The sequence below is a fragment of the Bos javanicus genome, chromosome 4 (genome assembly GCF_032452875.1).
Source record: "Bos javanicus breed banteng chromosome 4, ARS-OSU_banteng_1.0, whole genome shotgun sequence".
Lineage (NCBI taxonomy): Eukaryota > Metazoa > Chordata > Mammalia > Artiodactyla > Bovidae > Bos > Bos javanicus.
Window position 1 is genome coordinate 45,882,080 of NC_083871.1, and position 23,233 is coordinate 45,905,312.

At 37.3% G+C, this 23,233-nt stretch overlaps 1 protein-coding gene across 2 annotated transcripts in view; it reads right to left on the reverse strand.

The window, feature by feature from the left end:
* Positions 1-6,597: 6,597 nt before the first annotated feature.
* ORC5 (origin recognition complex subunit 5) overlaps positions 6,598-23,233 on the reverse strand; it is an 88,405-nt gene continuing 71,769 nt past the window's right edge. Inside the window, exons 13-14 of one of the 2 annotated variants that reach the window (XM_061413898.1) lie at positions 15,622-15,734; positions 6,598-7,395 (exon numbers count right to left, since the gene is read on the reverse strand). In XM_061413898.1, coding sequence (XP_061269882.1) covers positions 7,350-7,395; positions 15,622-15,734 — 159 coding nt within the window. In that variant the 3' untranslated portion in view covers positions 6,598-7,349. The remainder of the gene's footprint in view (positions 7,396-15,621; positions 15,735-23,233) is intronic. The other variant, XM_061413899.1, reaches the window with a different exon arrangement.

The window sequence follows — 23,233 nt, forward strand, 5'->3', positions numbered from 1 at the left end:
TTGCTTTTCTTGCTTCAACTCTAATCTCAATATACGGTCCACCTTTTTGAAAAAAGAAACAAACAAACAAAAAACTAAGCCAAATCATGTGACTCCTCTGCTCAAAACTCTCCCCCATCTCATACAGAATAAGAACAAAGGTCCTTCAGTGCCCTTCAAGCTACGTATGACCTGGCAACCATTGCCTCTCTAATCCCATCTCCTAGCACAACTGCCTCTGCTTTCTATACTCCAGTCATATAGGCCCCTTTGCAGCCAGAGCTCCCGTGCTTTGGAAGGATGGGGAAGAGATATTTGATGGGGATATGGGTACAACCAATAGTGTGTTACACTAATTCAGATTTTGAAAGGACATAAAATATACTCTCCATCTGCAATCTATAATATTTTAATTTTTAGCTTATTATGTTCTTTGTGGCAATTTAAAAGCATGCTTGCAAATTCTTTGACACTCCTTCTATCAAGAGATGGGTATAATTCCCTTCCCTTTAAGTACAAGCAGGACTTAATGGCTGCCTTAATCACAATCCTGCACAAGTGATGCTATGAGACTTCTGAGGCTTGATTAGGAAAGGACATGCAGCATCTGCTAGTTTCTCTTGGGATGGTGACTTTCGAAACCTAATCACTATGCCATGAGGAAGAGCAGAGAACACATGGAGAGACCACATTTAGGTGTTCCAGGTAGGAGCCATCAGCCAGTGTCACCCTCCAGACAAAAGTGAGGAAGCTGGCTTTCATGTGATTCGCCTCCAGTTTCAAACTGCACCACAGGACACTGCATGGAGCCACGCTCTGCTCAAACTGCAGATTCATGATCAAAATAAAGATTGCTGTTTTCAGGCTATTAAGTCTGAGGTGGTTTGTCATCTAGGAATAGATAACGGAACATCCTTTTTCCAAATCATTTTTGATTCTTACTTCCAGAAGTCAGCATCTACTTTACTGCCCTCCTTCCTCCTTCCGTACTTCAACTTTTCTCTCTCTTCCCTCACTTTGGTGTTTTTTTCTTTTGTTGTTGTTCTTTTCCCCATTTTATTATCAGGACAAGCATTTTAAATAAGCAATTCTATTAAAGGAAACACTGGCCACAAATATTTGAAAATTTGTTTTTGATATCGTATCTCTGAAATATATTGCTTTTCATTATGTTTGATGTAGTTTCACATTTTAACTACCTGCTATAAAAGTGATTTTTTTTTAATTGTTGATTAAAAAAATTTTTTTAATCCAAACATTTTTGATTAAATACCAATCTTAAGCTCTACCAGTCATATTCACAGGCTGTGAGAACCATTAGTTTCCACCTGATCTGTCCTTCTATTGAAAAATATAAAAGATACAATTATACTTTTTCTTTAAACTACAAGAACAATATAATAACTAAAGTATACCAAAATTTGTACTTACAGAGGCTCTCTCTGATATTGTTAACTGATGATTTTTAATTCTTCTAGTTGCCCCAAATTTCCAGAGTAAACTTGCTCCTTTTATAATAACTAAAAACAGATTTTAAAATCATGTTTAACAGCACTATAAAAAACATATTCTAAATTGTTTTTGCTTTAAATGGGCATAGGGCTCTTTTCCCGTTCTCTTCTTTCTTGTTTCAGTTTAACCCAGAACTTTTATCCTTAAAAAAATCAGGCAACCAGCCCAGGCAGCAGGAGCTGTGGGCAGTGCCCTCTTTTGTTCAACAGTTCCAAAGATTTAATCTTACCTAAACTGGGGAGTTAGCTCTCCTAGTCTAGTAATCTTATAAGTCTTTTTATTGGTACATTTTATTTCTCCCACATAATGTTCAGTTACAATATCACAATTAAGATTTTTGACTATTTAGCTCTATTTCCTTTCTCTGTAGGTCACTTCAGCTTAATTACTATGTTTTTACACTGAGAGGCATTTGTAACAGCTGTCTGTTTTATCCCTCCACAAGCCAGGTGGCTTTTTCCCATGTCTTTCCACCTTCTTGATGACTTTAGTCTATTTTTTTCAATTAAATAAAGACCGATGTAGAAAACAGCAGGGGTTTCTATTTTAGTGTCCTTTCTCATGGATGCTTCTGGGGTTAGTGCATCTCTGCTCCTCTATTGCTCTCTTTATCCCCAGCTGGATGAGTCCCATGAACTAGGATGGCTGAATGTTCTTTCCCAGAGGAAGTCAACCTAAAGTGGGTTCAGAAATTCTCAGGCACACCTGAGCCAGTGTAATGCCTCTATTATTATGAAAATTGGCCCAAAGTGATGAAAGCATTTGTTTGGATCTAATGTTCTCCATAGAACTAAGATACTAAGTGGGTTTGGTTTTTCCTTTTAGGCTGCAGGGACTTAGCCCAGGTCTCCTATTGCCATTTCTTATACTGAAGGGAATGGGGTTTATATGAATAGTGGAGAACTGTTATTTGAAAAAATAAAATCATTTTGTAGTTTTGTGGTGAGCTGAACACCAATAGCTGTGAACACCTTCTTAATTCATTTCAAGATGGTTTCTCCCTCACAATGTCAAGAACACCTTTCACCTCTATTTTGATGATCCCGAAAATTAATGATTGGTGCCAACTCACACCTCTAACTAGATTCAGCTACCTACTTCACATTTCCACTTGGACAAGCACCTCAATGGCATATGTTCAAAACTGAACTCATGATCCTCTTCATCCCATAGACCTAGTTCTTCCCTTAGGATTTCCCATTTCAAACACCAGCTCTGCAAATGCTGATAGCACTTGTTCAGGACAGAAATTTGTCTTTGTCCACTGCTGTATCTTCTACACCCAACACAATGCCTTACACATAGCTGATACTTAGTATTTTTTTTTTTATGAATATTGAAAAATTTTATGGAAACTGCCATTAAATAAGGCTTTCAACTTCCTCAAAGGCCAATGAAGTGGATTATGGTTTATCCAAAACTCCATGCAAATCTTTACTGCCTCTAAAATCCAGGCTCTTTCCTCATGCCAAAGCTACCACTATTTACTCAAACAGTTGAATGCCTCCTAAAATTCCCATCATTATTGTGCATCAACATGCAGTTAAATGAATGAACTGATTATAATTTTCTCTGCTCTACCAAATTTCTACTTCTCAAACTGTGCTTCATGAATGTGTCACTGCTAGAAAATGAACACTAACTGTGCTTTCAGGGTATTTAAAAGCCAATTTGAGTGAAATGTTGATATCTTGATAGGAAGGATTTGAGCTCTAAGAAATCTAAGCATTTCTGAAAGCAAATTGTGTCATCAGACTGAAATTACATGCAAAATTATCTAAACTATTTTACATATGATAGACAGTCACACTGTAGGAGATGAAGCTTTCAAAATGTAGGGGATGAAGTTGAACAATATCAACCTCCAGTTAATTACCTCCAATCCAAGTCTCTGCTCATGGAAACAGGCGTAAGATGCAACTATGGTACACAGTAGTGTGAGACTTCAGGTAAAAGTGGAGGATGCTATTACAGTCCTGATCATGTACATGGAGCAGTGGTTACATTTATCTATTATTTTAGAGACTCTCTTTTGAGTACTTGATGTGGTAAGATGCATTATCCCTGGATTTGGTCCATTATTTTTCTTTGCATAGTACAAGCAGAGTAGAGCATACCTTGGAGGAACAAAGGAGACTTCTTATGCTGAGCTTTCCTTGCTCCAGACCACCTTAATTACATTAAACAGTTGCTGGTTAACTAAATCCCTTGGAAGTATACCACTAATTGTTCAGCCATCACACCTTGAGGGCAAACAATGTAACTCCTCAGTCACCTGCTCTCTGATTTGATCATTCTCAGTTCAACTTTTGACTATTCAACAAGATCCTGAAAAATAAGTAATGAAACCTGCATGTGAATTAGAATCCTTCAATTCCAAAAGTAAAAATCCAAGGTATTGTGTCCATTTGAATAATTAAAAAGTTTTAACACGAAGTTTCCTAGATATGATCAGGTGAGAGCGCCGCTTCTCTACTTAGTTGGGATGCTACTGCATTCCATCACTGACCTCCTTTCTAGGCCACAAATATTTCAGGACAGTGACAATAGGTAACGTTTATTGAGCAATTATGGTGTGCCAGTTACCTTACCTAGACCAGGGTTTCTCAATCTTGGCATTACTGAAATTTGGATCAGGTAATTCTGATGTGGGCCTTTAGGATGGTCTTTGTGACCTTTGTTAAGCAAAGATTTTTTTAACTACAATTCCGAAACCATATTTCATACCAAAAAAATTGATAAATCAGACTTCATCAAAACTAAAACCCTCTGTTCTACAAAACACACTGTGAAAATAAAAATGCAAGTTACAGACTAGAAGCAAATAACTGCAAATCACATATCTGATAAAAGACTTGTATCTAGAAGATAGAAAGAACTCTAAAAACTCAAAAGCAAAAACAAAACAAAACAAATAATCAAATTTAAATGAACAAAGGACCTGAACATTTTTTCAAAGAGGATATACAAACAGCCAAACGGTACATGAAAAGGTGCTCAACATCACTAATCATCAGGGAAATACAAATCAAATCCACAATCAGATATCACCTCACATCTGTTAGCATGCTGCTGCTGCTGCTGCTGCTAAGTCGCTTCAGTCGTGTCCGACTCTGTGCAACCCCATAGACGGTAGCCCACCAGGCTCCCCCGTCCCTGGGATTCTCCAGGCAAGAACACTGGAGTGGGTTCCCATTTCCTTCTCCAATGCATGAAAGTGAGAAGTGAAAGTGAAGTCGCTCAGTCGTGTCCGACTCTTAGCGACCCCATGGACTGCAGCCCACCAGGCTCCTCCATCCATGGGATTTTCAGGCAAGAGTACTGGAGTGGGGTGCCATTGCCTTCTCCATCTGTTAGCATGGCTATTATCAAAAAAGACAAAATGTCAGTGCTTGTTCTCTATTTCCAGGAGCATCCCAGGTCTCTACGCAGCCCTACCACACACCCAACTGTCACATCAAAAATGTCTCCAGAAATTGCTAAATATTCTCTGGTAGACAAAACTCCCTCCAGTTGAGATCTACCACCTTAGATATATCAACTTTATTATTAATTCTCTAAACAACTCCAAGAGAGAAGTTGTAGGTGTACCTCACTGTAGGTGAGGCACAGGGAGATTCAATAATCAGCCTAATGTCATATAACTCCTAGAGATATAGCTGGTATCTGATTCCAGAGCCCCAAGTCTTAACTGCTGCCCTAGACACTTGACACCTTTTTGACTTTTTAGGCCTTAATGAAAAGAGGCCTGCTGGATCAGGATCCCTTCCAGAATTACTGAAAAAGAACTGCTTCGGCAATGAAGACAAATTTAGGGATTGAAACTGGAAAGTAATAAGGGGAGTAAGGTTTCCCCCTAACCATATATATCTGAGTCACAGTAATGGAAAGAAGACATTTTTTAAATGGGGGATAACTACTGTATAAACAATCTGAAATCCCACAGCTTGGTAACTTCATTTTTCTACTTCCTAAATCATTTTTAGATTTAGGTACAATAAATGCTGAGAATAACTTAAGCACGTTCTCTCTTAAGTATCTGGCCCACTAGCCAGCATAATTCTCATCATCAGATTCTCCCCTTTAATTGGAGATTTATATCTTCCAATTAGAATATTCATCTGCAGATGACCCTTGTTAAAATGCTAATATCCATATTAAGCTCTGTTAGTCTTTGTTTAAATAAATTAATCAAATTAGTGAGTCATTTAGCAAGCCATTAGGAAGTAAATTACAAAACATAGAAGTTCTGATGGCCCAGTCAGAGGCAGGGAAAATCTGGTTACAAGGTGTTCTGCAGGGAAGCCACACACAGGGCTGGTAGCAGTGTCGGGCAGTGCAAGATGAGCAAGGTGCTGGGCAGGGGACAGGTGGCCTGCAGTGAGGAGGCATAGAGAGTCACATACAGGAACGCTTGCCTCCTTTTTGTCTTCCCCAGTCCCCTATTTGACAAACTCTTTCCCCCCTCAAATTCCAGAGTTTTTCCCTCAAAATGCTCACTGATCCCAGGCTTTCCAAGAAGGCTGCACAGTAGACTTGCCACTTGATGGCAAATTATAAAGGGGATGAAAATTCCCTCAAGTGGCATTGCTCTTCCTTGAATCAGCTACTCAAACTGCCTTCTACTTGAATGATACACAGATTTCTAAGTGCATTTGCAATGAATTTGCAATGCACATGATTTTTCCTGGCCCTGGCTTCTCCAAATATCTTGTAGAACACAAAATTTCACCATCTTCCGTGAGACAAGAGACAGAGGGCGAGGGTGCTCCTTGCTATCTTTTATCTTATATAGGGAGACAAAGAATAATTTCATTCCTTCCCCCGACTCAGTACCTATAAATAAATGCAAGTAGACAATTCCTTGTTTTCTTTGATCCAGAAAGTGTCAGTCACTACATTAACAGGCTTCCTATTGCTATTTGGAGGTGACTATTTTGAGAATTTTTTTTTCCAAAAAAAGAAGGAAAGTATAAAATGCGACTGAAATTTAAACTAGGCTCTGTAATTAAGCACTTTAAATCTGTTCAAAATAATTTTCAAGCATTTAAGTGCTAACAGAAAACTTCAAAAGTAGGTAAGAAAATCAGACCCCAGGTTCATAAATAATGTAACAGGAAAACTTTTATTGGGTAACTATTAAAGGTCAGTGATTAAAAAAAGGAAAGAAAACCATTATGCAGATTAAAAAGCTATGTTGAGTAGTTTATTGCCAGAGTGACTAGATAAATCTCACCTAAGTATACTGCAGTTATCAAGGAGGCTTAGAGGTGGAAAGCTGCCCTATGTGATCAAACTACCTTGCCTTTTGAGAAAATCAGGGTGAAAGATAGACACATATAAACTTGGATCTTAAAATAACAAAAAACTTCTACTTATTATATTTTGCAACTATGATCTTTTAAAGTGGTGGCCTTAGGAAAATCTGCTTTGGCAAGCAACTGCAGAGGCTCCTGTGGAGAGGAAGTGAAAAGACTGGGCTTATATACAAGGGCTGCTGGCACGTTCAAAGCGCAGGGGATAGTTCACAGAGCAAAATGCAGTCCTAAGTAAATGGGTTTCAGGCAATTTCAGTGTTAAGATAACATCATTAAGAATAGAACAGATTGTGCTCAGACCCTGCTGTTTATAATTAACACGTTCTTTCCAAATACTCCAGGGTCCCTGGTAAATAGTCTTCTGCTCACATTCACCCAGACCAATCAGAGTATTTTCATCAGATTCCATGCTGGGCCAGCACCTGTCTGGACAAATCCAATGGAGCCAAAGAACTCCTCTCCCAGGCCAGCTGAGTAGTTGGATGAACACAGTTTGGCTTAGTCATTGTCACAGTGTCCATATGGCTTTGAAGCTTGTTTTCACAAGAAATCATACAAGTATTTTATTATGTCAAAGTTCACCGTCCTATAAACAAAAATAGATAGTATGTTAGCATCCTCACCCCCTAGATTGCTCAGCTTTGTATGTATGATTCTGAGAAGCACATGCCAATAATTCACAACTAATGCTAAACAACCCTATGATACTGTCAAAAGCATCATGACAGAATTAACATTGTTTTTTAATGTCACTAGGAACAGTTTCTTTAAAAAGTTTCCCTCCCATGCATAAAGTTTGCTTTTCTAACAAAAGTAAATGAAGTCAGAACTACCCAACGTTCATATATTTCAATTATAGCACAGCAAGTTTGGATTTCATTTGAAAGCTATTTTCTTTTTGTCTAATAACCAGAATAAAGCAATTACAGATGCAGCAGTATTTAAATCTCCTTTGCTTTTGAACATTGTTTATCTCCCCAAACACCTGTTTTATCATTACATAATGCATAGCTCATCTGTCCTCATTTGTAGTTTTCATTCTTTTCAGTCTTTTTACACTGGCTGACCTGTGTGTGTATTGTAACTAAATCTGTATGATCCAAGAATACGATACAACAAACAGACGATGTGAATGTATATTTTTGTGCTCTGACGGCAGGCAGAATAAAATAGCAGAAGACAGAGACATATAATTATTTTCCTTTCTCTAAATTCATTCTTCACTATAGATATTCAGACTTGGAGGTTTATTATTTGAATAAATGGTCAAAATAATTAGATATAATGATCTAGCAATAAGTATAAAATTAAAGCCTTAAAGTATTCAATTCTGCAAAAATAATCATCCATATGAGAACAGCCTTTTAAAGATTCACTAATTTGCATGCTCTTATTTATTAAACCATCATTAATTGATGTTTTTGTCCATCACTTTGTAATACACTTTCTAAAAAAGTTTCTAAGCAAATGACTGACATATCAAATTTTTTTAAAAATCAGGAATAGGGAACTATAGATACTACTTATGCAAAAACATTTAAAAATAGCTCAAATGAGATGCTATGGCTTTGTGGCACCTAATGATGGAATGAAGAGTACTTTAATTGTTTCACTACAAGAGTGCCTCTCTGAAGAACACCAAAACTTTCCAAATTGCATAAAAACACTGCCAAAACAATCCTGTTATCACTGGGGGTACTAAAACAACTAAAAATACTTTCTAAAAAAAAAAAAAAGAAACCAACTTATCTTAGGCATAATGTCACAAAAGGTATGGTTACTATATCATAAAGCTATTTATTTTTATGTGCTTTCCTTTCATTCGACTACGTGTTAGTGGTGTTATTCGCTCAGTCATATCCAACTCTTTGCGACCCCAAAGACTGTAGCCTGCCAGGCTCCCCTGTCCATGAATTCTCCAGGCAAGAATACTGGAGTGTGTTGTCATTTTCTTCTCCAGGGCATCTGCCTGACCAAGGGACTGAACCTGGGTCAGCGCAGGCAGCTTCTTTACTGTCTGAGCCCCCAGGGAAGCCCATTACAGAACTCCCCAAATTTACTAGTAACAATGTACCACTAAAAATTACCTTTTAAAAAATGATGAAAAGATTTTTCACGATTGGTTGGAAACATCTTTTTTAGGGGGGTCTTAGAAGACAAAAGACACAGTAGGCTATTTTTAATCATAGGCAAAAAGGACAGTTGGATTCGTACATCTCTCCAGGCACACTTCCCTACAATGACTTTGGGTCCTAAGGTTATAAACCTAAAGTGACAAAGTAAATTGAACTTAATATTAAGTTTTATTGTCTTTTGGATTTATTATTTTTTTCCCCACTGAATAGAAAAGTTTAAAGAAGCTATGATTAAAACAAAGTTGCAATACTATAGGACTAGAAGGCATTACATGATAAGACTATCACAAAGCCATACAAAATGATCCATATGAAGCCATAACTACAACAGTATGAGAGGTAAGGAGAACAGAGAATTGCAACTATGCTGTGATAGGTAAAGAGAAATGTTTGTATAACAGACTAGTACTAGAATTAAAACAAATGAAAATACTGTGATTTGTTAGTGGCAGAACTCCATCTTATCTAATAATCATTTGTTTAACACTGCAGCACAGTTTGTGCAATAAATTGTTCTTTATAGAACGATTGGACTGACTTAAAAACAGTAAGCATTTGTAAAAGGTTCATGACATCCTATTTCTCTGCTTTGCCAGTGGGAAGTACTAAAGCAAACTGAATCATACAGTTAAAGCTTTTGGACTTAAGAAAAAAAAAAAAGCTAAATTAATTGGGAATTGAGTATGTAAGATCATCCCTCTAAGAAACATTTACTCCCAAGATGATAACTACTTTTTCCTATCATCCCTCCATCCTCCAATATAAACAGGTAACTTACCAACTGATTCCCACATGTATCATTTTAAGACAGCAGAATTTTATAAAGTAACTGCAAGGGCAACATTAAAACTGGGCACACATTCCAAAGATAGTTTTTAAACACTATAGAAGATTCTCTCACTGAACACAAGTGAATTATTTTCTAAAGTAAGCATCTAGAAAGAAATAGGATAAACAAAAATAGTGTTTGTGGCATTCTGCCTAGGAGTAATTCTTAAATCAGAATTTAGACTACTTATAAGTTAATTACGTGGCATATGTATCTAAGGATTTTGACTATCTAAGGAAAGAGATGGGAAAACCAGACCACCTGACCTGCCTCTTGAGAAACCTATATGCAGGCCAGGAAGCAACAATTAGAACTGGACATGGAACAACAGACTGGTTCCAAATAGGAAAAGGAGTACATCAAGGCTGTATACTATCACCCTGCTTATTTAACTTCTATGCAGAGTACATCATGAGAAACGCTGGGCTGGAAGAAGCACAAGCTGCAATCAAGATTGCTGGAAGAAATATCAATAACCTCAGATATGCAGATGACACCAGCCTTATGGCAGAAAGCAAAGAGGAACTAAAAAGCCTCTTGATGAAAGTGAAAGAGGAGAGTGAAAAAGTTGGCTTAAAGCTCAACATTCAGAAAACGAAGATCATGGCATCTGGTCCCATCACTTCATGGGAAATAGATGGGGAAACAGTGGAAACAGTGTCAGACTTTATTTTTCTGGGCTCCAAAATCACTGCAGATGGTGACTGCAGCTATGAAATTAAAAGACGCTTACTCCTTGGAAGGAAAGTTATGACCAACCTAGATAGCATATTCAAAAACAGAGACATTACTTTGCCAAAAAAGGTCCGTCTAGTCAAGGCTATGGTTTTTCCAGTGGTCATGTATGGATGTGAGAGTTGGACTATAAAGAAAGCTGAGCACCAAAGAATTGATGCTTTTAACTGTGGTGTTGGAAAAGACTCTTGAGAGTCCCTTGGACTGCAAGGAGATCCAACCAGTCCATCCTAAAGGATTTCAGTCCTAGGTGTTCTTTGGAAGGACTGATGCTAAAGCTGAAACTCCAGTACTTTGGCCACCTCATGCAAAGAGTTGACTCATTGGAAAAGACTCTGATGCTGGGAGGGATTGGGGGCAGGAGGAGAAGGGGACGACAGAGGATCAGATGGCTGGATGGCATCACCGACTTGATGGACGTGAATTTGAGTGAACTCTGGGAGTTGGTGATGGACAGGGAAGCCTGGCGTGCTGCAATTCATGGGGTCACAAAGAGTCTGACAAGACTGAGCGACTGAACTGAAGGATAATTTTGCCTTTATCCTTTTATTTCACGTTGTTGATGCTTTCACTACATTGACATACTTTTTTCTCTTGGGGTACTATTTTATTTCCTTTTACTTATGTAGGCAGTTTGAGTTTTTCTTTCTTAGTTTGGTTTTTCAGAGAATTTGCAATCACACAACTTTAAGTTGCAATATTAAGTTATTTTGCAGTGTCTTCCTAGACTGTGGAGGGAAAGAAATCAGAAACTTCAACTACCGTTAACATTAAGAACAATTCAAGTACAATGCTTATTAAGCATGTTTTCATCTGTGTTCTTCCATACTCTACCTCCATATTCTGTGCTCCTTTCTAGAACCAGTCTCCTACTGCTTCTGTGTCCAAATCTTTCACAGTTCCTTGGTCAAGAAGGTCCTTTATGTCCTCTACCTCTTCCTTGAATGGTTTTCTTTTCTCAACCAGGCTTAACTGAAAGTTGGCTCCCACTAAGGGATCGAGTCTCGTCTTTAGCTCTTTCCACTGAGGTTAGACTGACTCTACTATCGTCCAGGCAGTTCTGTCATGTGAGGCTGCTGTCCTTGTGCAAAAGGCTCTGCTCTTGTGAGACTCAAACCATTCCACTAACACCCTTTTTCCCCTTGTCACCACCTCTTGGTGAATAATGCAGCATCCAGTTCAGTTTCCTCTCTATTCCAAGATCTGCCTCAGCTTTAGTGTCTTCATTGCACTTGCCCCTTTTACCTCAAATGAGCTTTTCTACTCTCATGATCACACTCAGAAATGTTCTACTTCTAAAAAACATAAATTCAGACATTCCACCCTGATCCCAATCTCCTTTAAATGACCTGGAACACCTGGAAACAATCAGTGTACAAACCTTTCTTTGCCTTTTCCTCATCTACAAATAATTACTATTAAGTGCCAGGCACTGAACTGTTAGCCCTCCACATGCTTTACTTCCTTTCTTCCCTTCTAGGCTTAGACTCCATGGTTTGTCACCTCAAGCATTCATTTGCTAGCATCCACTGAATTCACCTGGAAAAACCCCAATCCTATGTGATTTCAATTGCACCCTTTTGCTGTCCCAGTACCCAGCACATGCAATGCTGCTGGAGAAGATCACAAGTTTTACAGATTGGTGCCACTGTAAACTCAAGGCCGGGAACCTCGACTGGGCCCTCAACACTCTCAGCAAGTTGCTCTCCTTGCTAGCACTTTCCTCCATTCTCCGTGGCAGCTATTTCAAATATCCATATTTGTCTCAAACCGTTGTACTTCTGTCCTTAAGTCTCTTGCCTTTACCTTTACACAGAAAATAGAAGGCCTCAGGTCAATGCTCCTTCAACTTCTTGCCAACAGATCTCTAAATTCAGTTCCATCTGAAACCACCTTATCCTCTTGTATAATGAAAAAGGAGTCCCCTCTCTCATTTAGGGCTATTTCTTTAACTCAAGTTTCTAAATCCCATGTTATATATATCTTTTCAAGGACTTTAAATTAGTCACCTCTCTTTTGTATCATTAACTCTTCTTCCCTACAAGTTCTTTCCTATCAGCATTTAAATATGCTCATATCTTTAAAAATAATAAGCTACTCATGCCCCCACAAGCTGTTTAGTAGGTAACAATCCTCTATTCCTCTTTATAGCAAAAATAGTCTAGAAAATAGGTACATGAGGGCAGGATACAGATCTGTTATACATCTTGCTACCTCCCCAAAGCCTAGTATAGTGATCATAATCAACATCACAATAAATCTTAAGTGAATAAAAAGAATTCTTTGCATGTGTGGCATCAACTTACTCACAAATACCACTTAATGCACTATATTCTAACTTGTACCCCACTGTATCCCTGAAAGTGTTCTTGTTAAAGTCACAAATGATAGCTTTACCATTAGACAGACTCTGCCTGATTTCTTGGCAGTAACCAACAATTTGACCATTATTCCCTTGCCTTAGGTTTTTCTGCCTTTCTTGGATATACAACTTTCTGTATTAATGTTTTAACCACTTAAGTTTGTATCATGAGTACTTTCCTGTGTTTTTATCTTTTAAAATTACAATTTTAAGTAACCTCACAATTTTTAAAATTATTTATTTTTAATTGGAGAATAATTGCTTTACAATATTATGTTGGTTTCTGCCATATATCATCATGAATCAGCTATAGATATACACATGTCCCCTTCCTCTTCAACCTCTCTTCCACCTCCCACTACATCCCACCCTTCCTAGTTGTCACAGAGCATTGGACTTGAACTCCGTGTCATACAGGAAATTTCCACCAGCTATCTAATTTTACACATGGTAATGCATATGTTTCAGTGCTACTCTCAATTCTTCCCACCCTCTGAGAAGGTTTGAGTAAGTTAGTGATTGACACAGTCTCTGCTTTGCTCTTCATGGGCTTATACTGTAAGAAGAAAAATGAGTTCTAATTATTGAATGAATTATTTAAATAAAATAATGGTAAGTCTCAGAAGATAAGGGGACCTGGATAAACTGTGAATAGTGTGTGGGAGTAGGGTGGAGGGCGTGGACAATGGGAGGTCATAGTATGCTTGAGGATAGAACTGAAATCTAAAGGTTATGTAGCAGTTAGCTGGATAGAGGATTTGGAAAGTGTTGCATATGCAATGAATGGTGAATGTGAAGAACTGAAAAAAAAAAAAAAAAAACCCAAAGTGGTCAAAGTATAAATATCTACAGGAGAAGATGTATGTGATAGGTATGGCTGGGCACAAAGGCTGAGCCCAAGTCACTGGGGCCTTCAAAGTTATTTTAAACATTTTGGTTTTTTATCCTAAGAGTTACAGGAAATTATTGAAGACTTTTAAGTAGAAGGGTGACATTAAATTTTTACTAGATCACTCTGGCAATAGTGTGGACAACAAATTATAAGAGAATAAGAGTGGACAGAAAACCAATTAGAAGGTTACCAGAGAAGAGATAACAGGGGCTTGGTCTAGAGCATTAATGGTACAAAGGACAAAAGTCAATGAATTGAGAACATAGGAGGAACTTGACAGGCTCAGAAAGACTAATGCTTGGATACTGGGAGTAGGGGGATGACAAATGTCACTAGTGACTACCAGGTTTTAGGCCTGTGCAACATGACAGACTGCAGTGCTAATCACTGAACCAGGGAACACTGAAATAAAGCGGCATCATTCCTTTTTTGTTGGCAAGCAGAAGAAGGGGGAATTCCTGAGTTCAGTTTTGGAAATATATTGATACAGGTGGGAAATATCCAAAAGTCAAGAATACTAGAAAAAAGGTCTGGCCTCTAAAAAACTGGGGAGTATGATTAGCACATGGATAGTTGTTGAAGTCAGGAGTAAAGTAAAAATAGTCTAGGAAAAAAAATATGAAAAGAGCCAAGCCTCAAGGAACAACTAAATGTAAAGGTCAGTGGATAGGATAAGCTGACAAATGAGCTTGAGAAGAAACAGCCAAGGAATAAAGATGAAAATCACAAGATTAAAATCATGCACTCTAGGAGAAGAGTTTTAAAAGAGATAGAGTAGTCAATCCTGTTGGGTGCCACTGAGAATACATAGTCTGAGGGCTGGGAAAGATGCTGGAAAAAGGGAGGAGATGGAATTCAGAGCAGAAGTGGAAGAGCCCATTTGACATAGGAGAAGGAACCCCAATCTACTGATAAAGGAAAGACAGAAGACGGGCACATATGTAGGTAGTGAAAGGAGTTCTCAACTCAGTTTCAATTTTGTTCTCTGAAGCAGTAACTGCTGAACAAAGTGAACACAGATGTTAGGACTTGTGGTTTGAATACAGTCAAGAATCAGAATCTAGATCGAAAAGAAACCTGTAAACCACATATTCTACTTTTCAATACATGTGGTGGAATGGCTGTGAGGCTGGTAGAAGATAATCAATTAGAAAAAGAGGGAAATAGAGCCAGACTGTAAGAGTCTCAAAGAAATTCAAATTTTTGCAAGAAATTGGGGAGAAAATAACTATCTAGAAGTGGCAACAAAAAGAAAGGATAACACTTAAAGAGCATCCAATCCTGAGAGGTAGGAGTTTGAGAAAGTAAGAAGCTACTACTAGAGATAACTGGCGGGCTTCCCAGGTAGCTCAGTGGTAAAGAATTCATCTGCCAATGAAGGAGACACAGATTCAACCCCTGGGTCAGGAAGATCCCCTGGAGAAGGAAATGGCAACCCAGTATTCTTGCCTGGAAAATTCCAGGGAGAGAAGAGCCTGGTGGGCTATACAGTCCATGGCATCACAAAGAGTTGGACAGGACTTGGCAACTAACACAAACACACATACACTATAGTATATACAAGTTATCTGTAGTCAGCTGCCCATTAAATCCTACCTTGCTACTATAGGACCACTATTCCAGTCTGTCTCAGACTCTCAGAATCCTGATTTTTGCCATATGTTAACTAATTCTCTGAATTTTGTCATTTGTAAATCTGATGAGAGGGTTCATTCTACAGTGAAATAGTCATTCTCGGCATTTAAATGATCTTCTCTTGCTTAAATGACTGATGACATTACATTAGGAAGAAGATTAATTTTTATACTTAGTATATCATTTACATAATTCAAGACCATTAATGATTATTCTATGCTTACCTAGCAATAGCTCTGATGAAGTCTAGAGACACTGTGCATTTGTATTTTGGTTCATCAAGTTGATCGTCATGGCCAACCAGGGTTAACAGCTGAAGGGTCACTAAAGAGGTAATCTAAAAATAAGAAAAGTATTTTTATGAGAAAATGGTTTAACCAGATTGCATGATGTCCTTGTTTCTGAAACATTTTATAGTTACTTTGATAACAATATGTAACAGAATTCACAAGAGCATCTGCAAATATGACCACTTTGAAATTTGTATAAACAAATTTGTACATATGCTTAATGTCCTAGTTAATCAAACTAATGATCAACCTTTAAGGACTCCACTAGAGATAAATTTATTTCAACTAACGACACACATATGACTGCTAACCTTTAAAAACTATAAACAAAGGACATTCCTTCTCTCCATAAAAATTTTATGAACTTTCTATCCAAATACCTCAGAATATCAAATCTGCACTCCCTTGAGAATCGAGCAGTTAAAATGTGAAAGTGGGCCTTTTTCAGAGTTGAGTAGCTGGTTAGATAAGAAATACATCCTTCAGATCTAGACTTAGTCTTGCTTTTAAACTGATCCTCAATTAGGCAGTCAGGAAAACAGCAGGGAGATTAACAATGGCAAAAGTGCATTTTGACAAGTCAAAAATCCAAAATCCAAAATAATTTCACGTGCATAACGCTGACAGAAATATTAAGTGCTCCGAAATCCAAGAAACAAAGCTGACCCAAGAGCTGGAATTCTTTGAGTAGCCTATTTTCTTTTCCCAATTTTTTTTTCCCCCTCATCTCCTGAAGGCCAACAGAAAAAGAAGCCAACAATGGTAAGAAGGAAGATCAGGAGACTTGGTGATCTGTAACTGCTGGTGACAGTATCTATAATACTTAATCATGTGCCTTAGGAATAAAAAAAAAAATGTTCATTTAATCTGTGATCAATACCTTGAGATGCAGTAAACATTCTGAATGATAAAAACAATAACAGTAGTAGTGATTTGCTTGGTACCATGTACTCTATACACAGCATCTCATTTATGCCTCATAACCCTACAAGGTGGATGCTATTATACTCATTCTACAAATGATTCTTAGAGATGTTAAGTAACTTTCCTCAGACCCCAGAACTGACAGGTGGCTTAGTAAGAATTCAAACCTAGAGTGCATGCTCACTCTATTATACTACACAGACTCTACTATTGCAATTTAAAAGGGGGAACTGTTATGCAGTGTTCAGTCAGCTGTCAATATTAACAATTTTTAAAAACCAACAGATGGGTAGATACCACAGTATTTTATATACAGAAAAGACTATATTTAGCAAATACAAAGCATTTTTTCAATAAAAACTTACAAGTTTTATATTTTCTTAACTTTAAATAGCTCTCACATAAATAATATGCAGAGGGATATTTTTTATAGGCCAGTCTAACAAGCTTTACCTTTTGAGTGGAATATATACTCTATTTCCCTTCACTGAAAAGATATTCTAAAATTTTGTTTCTACTACTGTGTCAACTTTTCTATTTTTTCTGTGTCTTTCTCATTCCTTTATTGCCTTTCATTGAACTGAATTATACTATTTTTTCATTCCACTGGTTTACTCTACTATCCTGGAAATAGTTTTATACTCATTTCCACTTTGATTTTTTTCTTTTGGCTCCAAGCTATTTTAGAATTCTTTAATTTCCAACTCATAAAGTTTCTCTAGCATTTTTGACTTTTAAGAGGGGAATATCACAGAATGCAGTCTGTATACTAGCAATTCTTTGAAATTTGATAAGAAAGCTAGATTCTCCAGAGGGAAAGAAGAGTACACAGGGACGTGAAAGCCACTGTGACAAAGAATGAAACTAACCACAAGTGGTCACTCTTCCTATTCTGCCGGCCAGTTCCCTTCCCTCTTTGTTCCAAGAATGTCTTGAGCTGATGGTAACTGAGTACAAACCATGCCCACAAATGGGATCACCTATGACAGGCCAGCAAGTGGAACGAGACAAGAGTTTTCTCTCTTACTTATATACAAGTACTTATATCATAATAGTATCTTCCATTTTTGTCTCTTGGACTGCAAAGCCTAAAACATTTACTATATAGGCCCCTTACTGGAAAAAGTTTGTCAAACTCTCACACTGAAAAATTGCTAGATTCAGATAATTTAGCAATGTATATACCAAAATGTTCAGTGACTTATCCAAAGTGATAATGACTACATAATGGCAGAAACTTACTTGACTAGGATTTAGGTCTCCTAACTACAATTCTAAAACTTATGAAAAGAATGGCTAAAATGTGATCATAGCTGAAAGAGCTAACTTCTAATAAGTTGTATTATAATCTTACCTGAATAAAGAATGTGTTAAAAGAATGAGGATGATCTGTGAAAAAGGGAGTGTTCAAGGGAACAGACAAGTCAGTATGTCTCCAACAACAGGACTAAGGGCTCCCTGACCATTAAATCGGAAACCTGGTATGCACTCTAAGTGTCTGCTCATTGTGGAAGTTATAGTTATCCAGTTGTCATTCCATTAATGATTTTCTTAGTAGTATTTAAAAGGTACATATGAATAAAGTTGATGAACAGATAAAAAATGTTAAGTTACTCAACATTTTTATAAAAGAGCTCACATTTACCTAGTTTAAGAGTTAAATGAAACAGTGCCGGCCTTATTTTTGTGGCTCCAAATGGTCACTACAGTATGGTGACCGCAGCCATGAAATGAGGTTAAATAGCATATTCAAAAGCAGAGACATTACTTTGCCAACAAAGGTTCGTCTAGTCAAGGCTATGGTTTTTCCTGTGGTCATGTATGGATGTGAGAATTGGACTGTGAAGAAGGCTGAGCGCCGAAGAATTGATGCTTTTGAACTGTGCTGTTGGAGAAGACTCTTGAGAGTCCCTTGGACTGCAAGGAGATCCAACCAGTCCATTCTGAAGGCGATCAGCCCTGGGATTTCTTTGGAAGGAATGATGCTAAAGCTGAAACTCCAGTACTTTGGCCACCTCATGCAAAGAGTTGACTCATTGGAAAAGACTCTGATGCTGGGAGGGATTGGGGGCAAGAGGAGAAGGGGACGACAGAGGATGAGATGGCTGGATGGCATCACTGACTCTATGGACATGAGTCTCAGTGAACTCCGGGAGCTGGTGATAGACAGGGAGGCCTGGCGTGCTTCGATTCATGGGGTCGCAAAGAGTTGGACACGACTCAGCGACTGATCTGATCTGATAAGGCAACTTAACACAGTGCCTGAAACATAATATTCAATATGAGCTACTATTTATATTATTACTACTAGCACTTTTCAATCTCAAATTTAACAAATAGGTTTCTTTTCTAATAATCCAATAGTTTACTTAAAACTCACTGTATTTTATTTGAAAACTGTTTCATATATTTCCTATAGCTTTCTGAATTATATGCCATGCTTAATTTATTTAGAAAATAAAAGATAAAACTACCTAAGGTTAAAAACATCTATATGAGGGCTTCCCTGGTAGTCTACTGATTACGAATCCACTTTGCAATGAAAGGGACACCAGTTCAATCTCTGGGCCAGGAAGATCCCACATGCCACAGCGCAGTTAAGCCTGTAAGCTGCAACTACTGAACCCATGCACAGCAACTACTAAAGCCTGTGTGCCCTAGAGCCCAGGCTCCTCAACAAGAGAAGCCGCCACAATGAGAAGGCCACGCACCACAACTAGAGACCAGCCCCACTTGCCACAACTATGGAAAGCTCCCTGGCAGCCACAAAGACCCAGTGCAGCCAAAAATAAATAAATATTAAAAAAATATATATCTGTATGAGATTTTATAAACATTCACAACAAACTATCAGTTATGAGTGGAGACAGGGAAGGTGGGATGAGACAAGAGGAGGGAATGAAAAGGTAAAACCTACTGGGAATAAAATAAATAAACTACAAGGATTATTGCACAGCATAAGAAATATAGCCAATTTTTTGTAATAACTTTAATTGGAGAACAATCTAAAAAAATATAAAATTGCCATGTTGTATACCTGAAACTAACATAACATTATGAATCAACTATATTTCAATTAAAAAAAATACTTCTGAACAGATCAAGAAAAATAATGGGCCACATATATTAATCCCTTTGGAAAAAATGCTCAATGTGTCAGTTTCACCAGGAAATGAAGTGGATAAAAAAAATGAATCGACAAAAAACTGCATGAAAAATATAATTAAAAATTATATGGCATATCAGACCCAGATGTAGGGAAAATTAAGGAATACATTGGTAGTTCTGAAAAAATGATACAGAATGCAAACTAAAGAGACTAGAAAAGACAAAATGAGAAAATCTAACATATTTCTAATCAAATTCCTGGAAGGAAAAGAGACAGAAAAAAGGGGCAGAAGATAATGATAATGGATGAAAAGATAATGGATGATGGATGAAAATTCATTCAAAAAGATGAAGAACACCATATCATAGAACTGAAGAGCTAAATAAATCCAACAGGGGAAATAAAAAGAAATCAATACCTAGATATGTCACAGTAAGTACAGAATATCAAAGATAAAAAGCTCTTAAAAGTAGCTAGAAAAGGAAAAACAGATTATCTTTACAGGACTAGCAATTGAACAGACAACTGTCTTAAGAACAACAATGAAAGATATAAAATAGTGGAACTATATTTTTAACATACTGAAAAAAGTAATTGTTAACTCAGAAATGTATGCCCCCAAAAACCAATCTCTTAAAACTGAGGATGAAATAAAAGGCACATTTCTAAACTAAAAACAACGGTGTGCTATCAAAATATTCCTACTCACTTAAAGAAATTCCTAAAATTTACCTCCAGGTGAAAATAAAGGAATACAAGTTGGAAGGTCTGAAATTCAAGAAGGAATGAAGAAACTGGTAAATATGATGGTAAATCACTGAATTTTGACTTTGATAAGTATAAATGTTATAATATTTATTGCAACAACTAAGAGAACAGAAGTAAGGAAATCTGAATTATAAAAATCTAAAACTAAGAAAAAGAAACAAAAGGTAGGCAAGACAAATAGAATAAAACAAGATAAGATATAAACAAAATTACATTAGAAATTATACTAAAAGTTAACTAAATGTTGCAAATAAAAGTCAAAGATTAAGTGACTGAAAAATAAATCCAACTATATACTCTTTAGGACAGATACAACAAAATAGAATATGGGAAGGTTAATAGTTAAAGGACAGAATGAGAAACATGAAGCAAACTAAAACAACAAAGGTATATTAACACAGACAAGAGAATTAAAAAGAGATTTAAAGAAAGGCACACTTAGTAATGACAAAATGCAGTCACGAAGCTCCCACCTCTCACAAGATGAGTGTCATGAGACCCTTACTATGAAGGGACGAGACGCAAAACAGGACGAGCAGTCAAGGAATAATGGGATCTTTTGGGGAAAGTGAGTATTGCTGAAAGTTAAGACAAACTCATTATCGTTTCCAGTTTAGAAACAGGTAGGAATAATAATGAGAAAGTAGGTCTGAAATTGTAATAAATGGGAGGCTATATAGAAGAGTTAATATTATCTCCTATGGCAAAATATATTCATTAACTTCATTCCTTTCTATTTTTTTTTTACAAAGGATTCATTTGCTAAAGTAGGTTAGTAATAGGTATTTGAATCCCTTTTAAAATGTCTTTTAAACCCTTTAACATTTGAAATATTAATCTCCCTTTATTAATAAAATAGGCTTCTTTAGTACTTCTTTTTCCTTTAATATAGAAAACATTACTCACATTTTACTCTCCCACTGGCATTTCCTTATATTATTTCTTATAACTTCTACTTTCCTGTGACTGAAATACTCTCACATATTTAATTCAACTCTAATCCAAATTATAGGCTAAATTTACTCTTCCATTTTTTCATAAACAAAAAATCTGTCTCTAATCTAGTTAAGTTAGAATTTCAAGAATATTTTCAGGTTATCTCACTGTTTCATTACTTTTACTGTATTAGTTATGGTTAATTATCAAAGGCAATTACATTGAAACAGACAGTCCCTTGAAACAGTTCTATCAAGATTCCATGGATACATTAATCACATAAATTGTACAAAGGATACAGTACCACTTTAAGATGTAGCAGTCAAAAGGTATTTCCAAAATATTAGTAAGATGATTGCTCAATTTGGCAGGGGAAGACGGATGGGGTCTGATTTAGGAGATGCTAATACACACAGTGGAAACAGTGTCAGACTTTATTTTTTGGGCTCCAAAATCACTGCAGATAGTGACTGCAGCCATGAAATTAAAAGACGCTTACTCCTTGGAAGCAAAGATATGACCAACCTAGACAGCATGTTGAAAAGCAGAGACATTACTTTGCCAACAAAGGTCCATCTAGTCAAGGCTATGGTTTTTCCTGTGGTCATGTATGGATATGAGAGTTGGACTGTGAAGAAGGCTGAGCACCAAAGAATTGATGCTTTTGAACTGTGGTGTTGGAGAAGACTCTTGAGAGTCCCTTGGACTGCAAGGAGATCCAATCAGTCCATTCTGAAGGAGATCAGCCCTGGGATTTCTTTGGAAGGAATGATGCTGAAGCTGAAACTCCAGTACTTCGGCCACCTCATGCGAAGAGCTGACTCATTGGAAAAGACTCTGATGCTGGGAGGGATTGGGGGCAGGAGGAGAAGGGGACGACAGAAGATGAGATGGCTGGATGGCATCACTGACTCGATGGACGTGAGTCTCAGTGAACTCCGGGAGTGGGTAATGGACAGGGAGGCCTGGTGTGCTTCGATTCATGGGGTCGCAAAGAGTCGGACACGACTGAGCGACTGAACTGAACTGAACTGAACTGAATACACACAAAAATCTAAACTAAAATGAAACAAATTATAATGTGATTTCTCACATTAAAAAAACCTAATTTCAGAGTCTTTTAATTCCTTGAGTTACCATATGAACAGAAATAACACACAAATACATAATTTAGGAGAACATTACATAAAAAAAAGTACCAACAACTTAAAAGTACTTTGATAGTTTACGAAAATGATGCTAGAGTAAACTGAAAAAATTAAGTAGAAAGATTAACTTAAAAACTGATGCTGAAAATGAAGCTCCAATACTTTGGCCACCTGATGAGAAGAGCCAACTCATTAGAAAATACCCTGATGCTGGGAAAGCGTGAAGGCAGAAGGAGAAGGGGACTACAGAGGATGAGATAGTTGGATGGCTCACTGACTCAATGGACATGAGTTTGAGCAAGCTCTGGGAGATGGTGAAGGACAGGGAAGCCTGGTGTGCTGCAGTCCATGGGGTCGCAGAGTCGGACACAACTGAGCAACTGAACAACAACATGGGGGTCAACATTTTGAATCTCAAACATATTAATTTAAGCCTAGATGAAAAATTCTGGAAAATACATGGAACTTGTGGAAAATTATTTCTATATGTGTATAAGCACAAGAATACCCACCTTTCTCTCCATTATTGATTCCCTAATTTTATTTCCCACTGCATATCCATGAAACTTTTGAGGACTTGGTCTAGGTACTGCGCATTCAAAGATGGACAGGGGTTAACAGGAAGATGGCGGAGGAATAGAATGGGGAAAACACTTTCTCC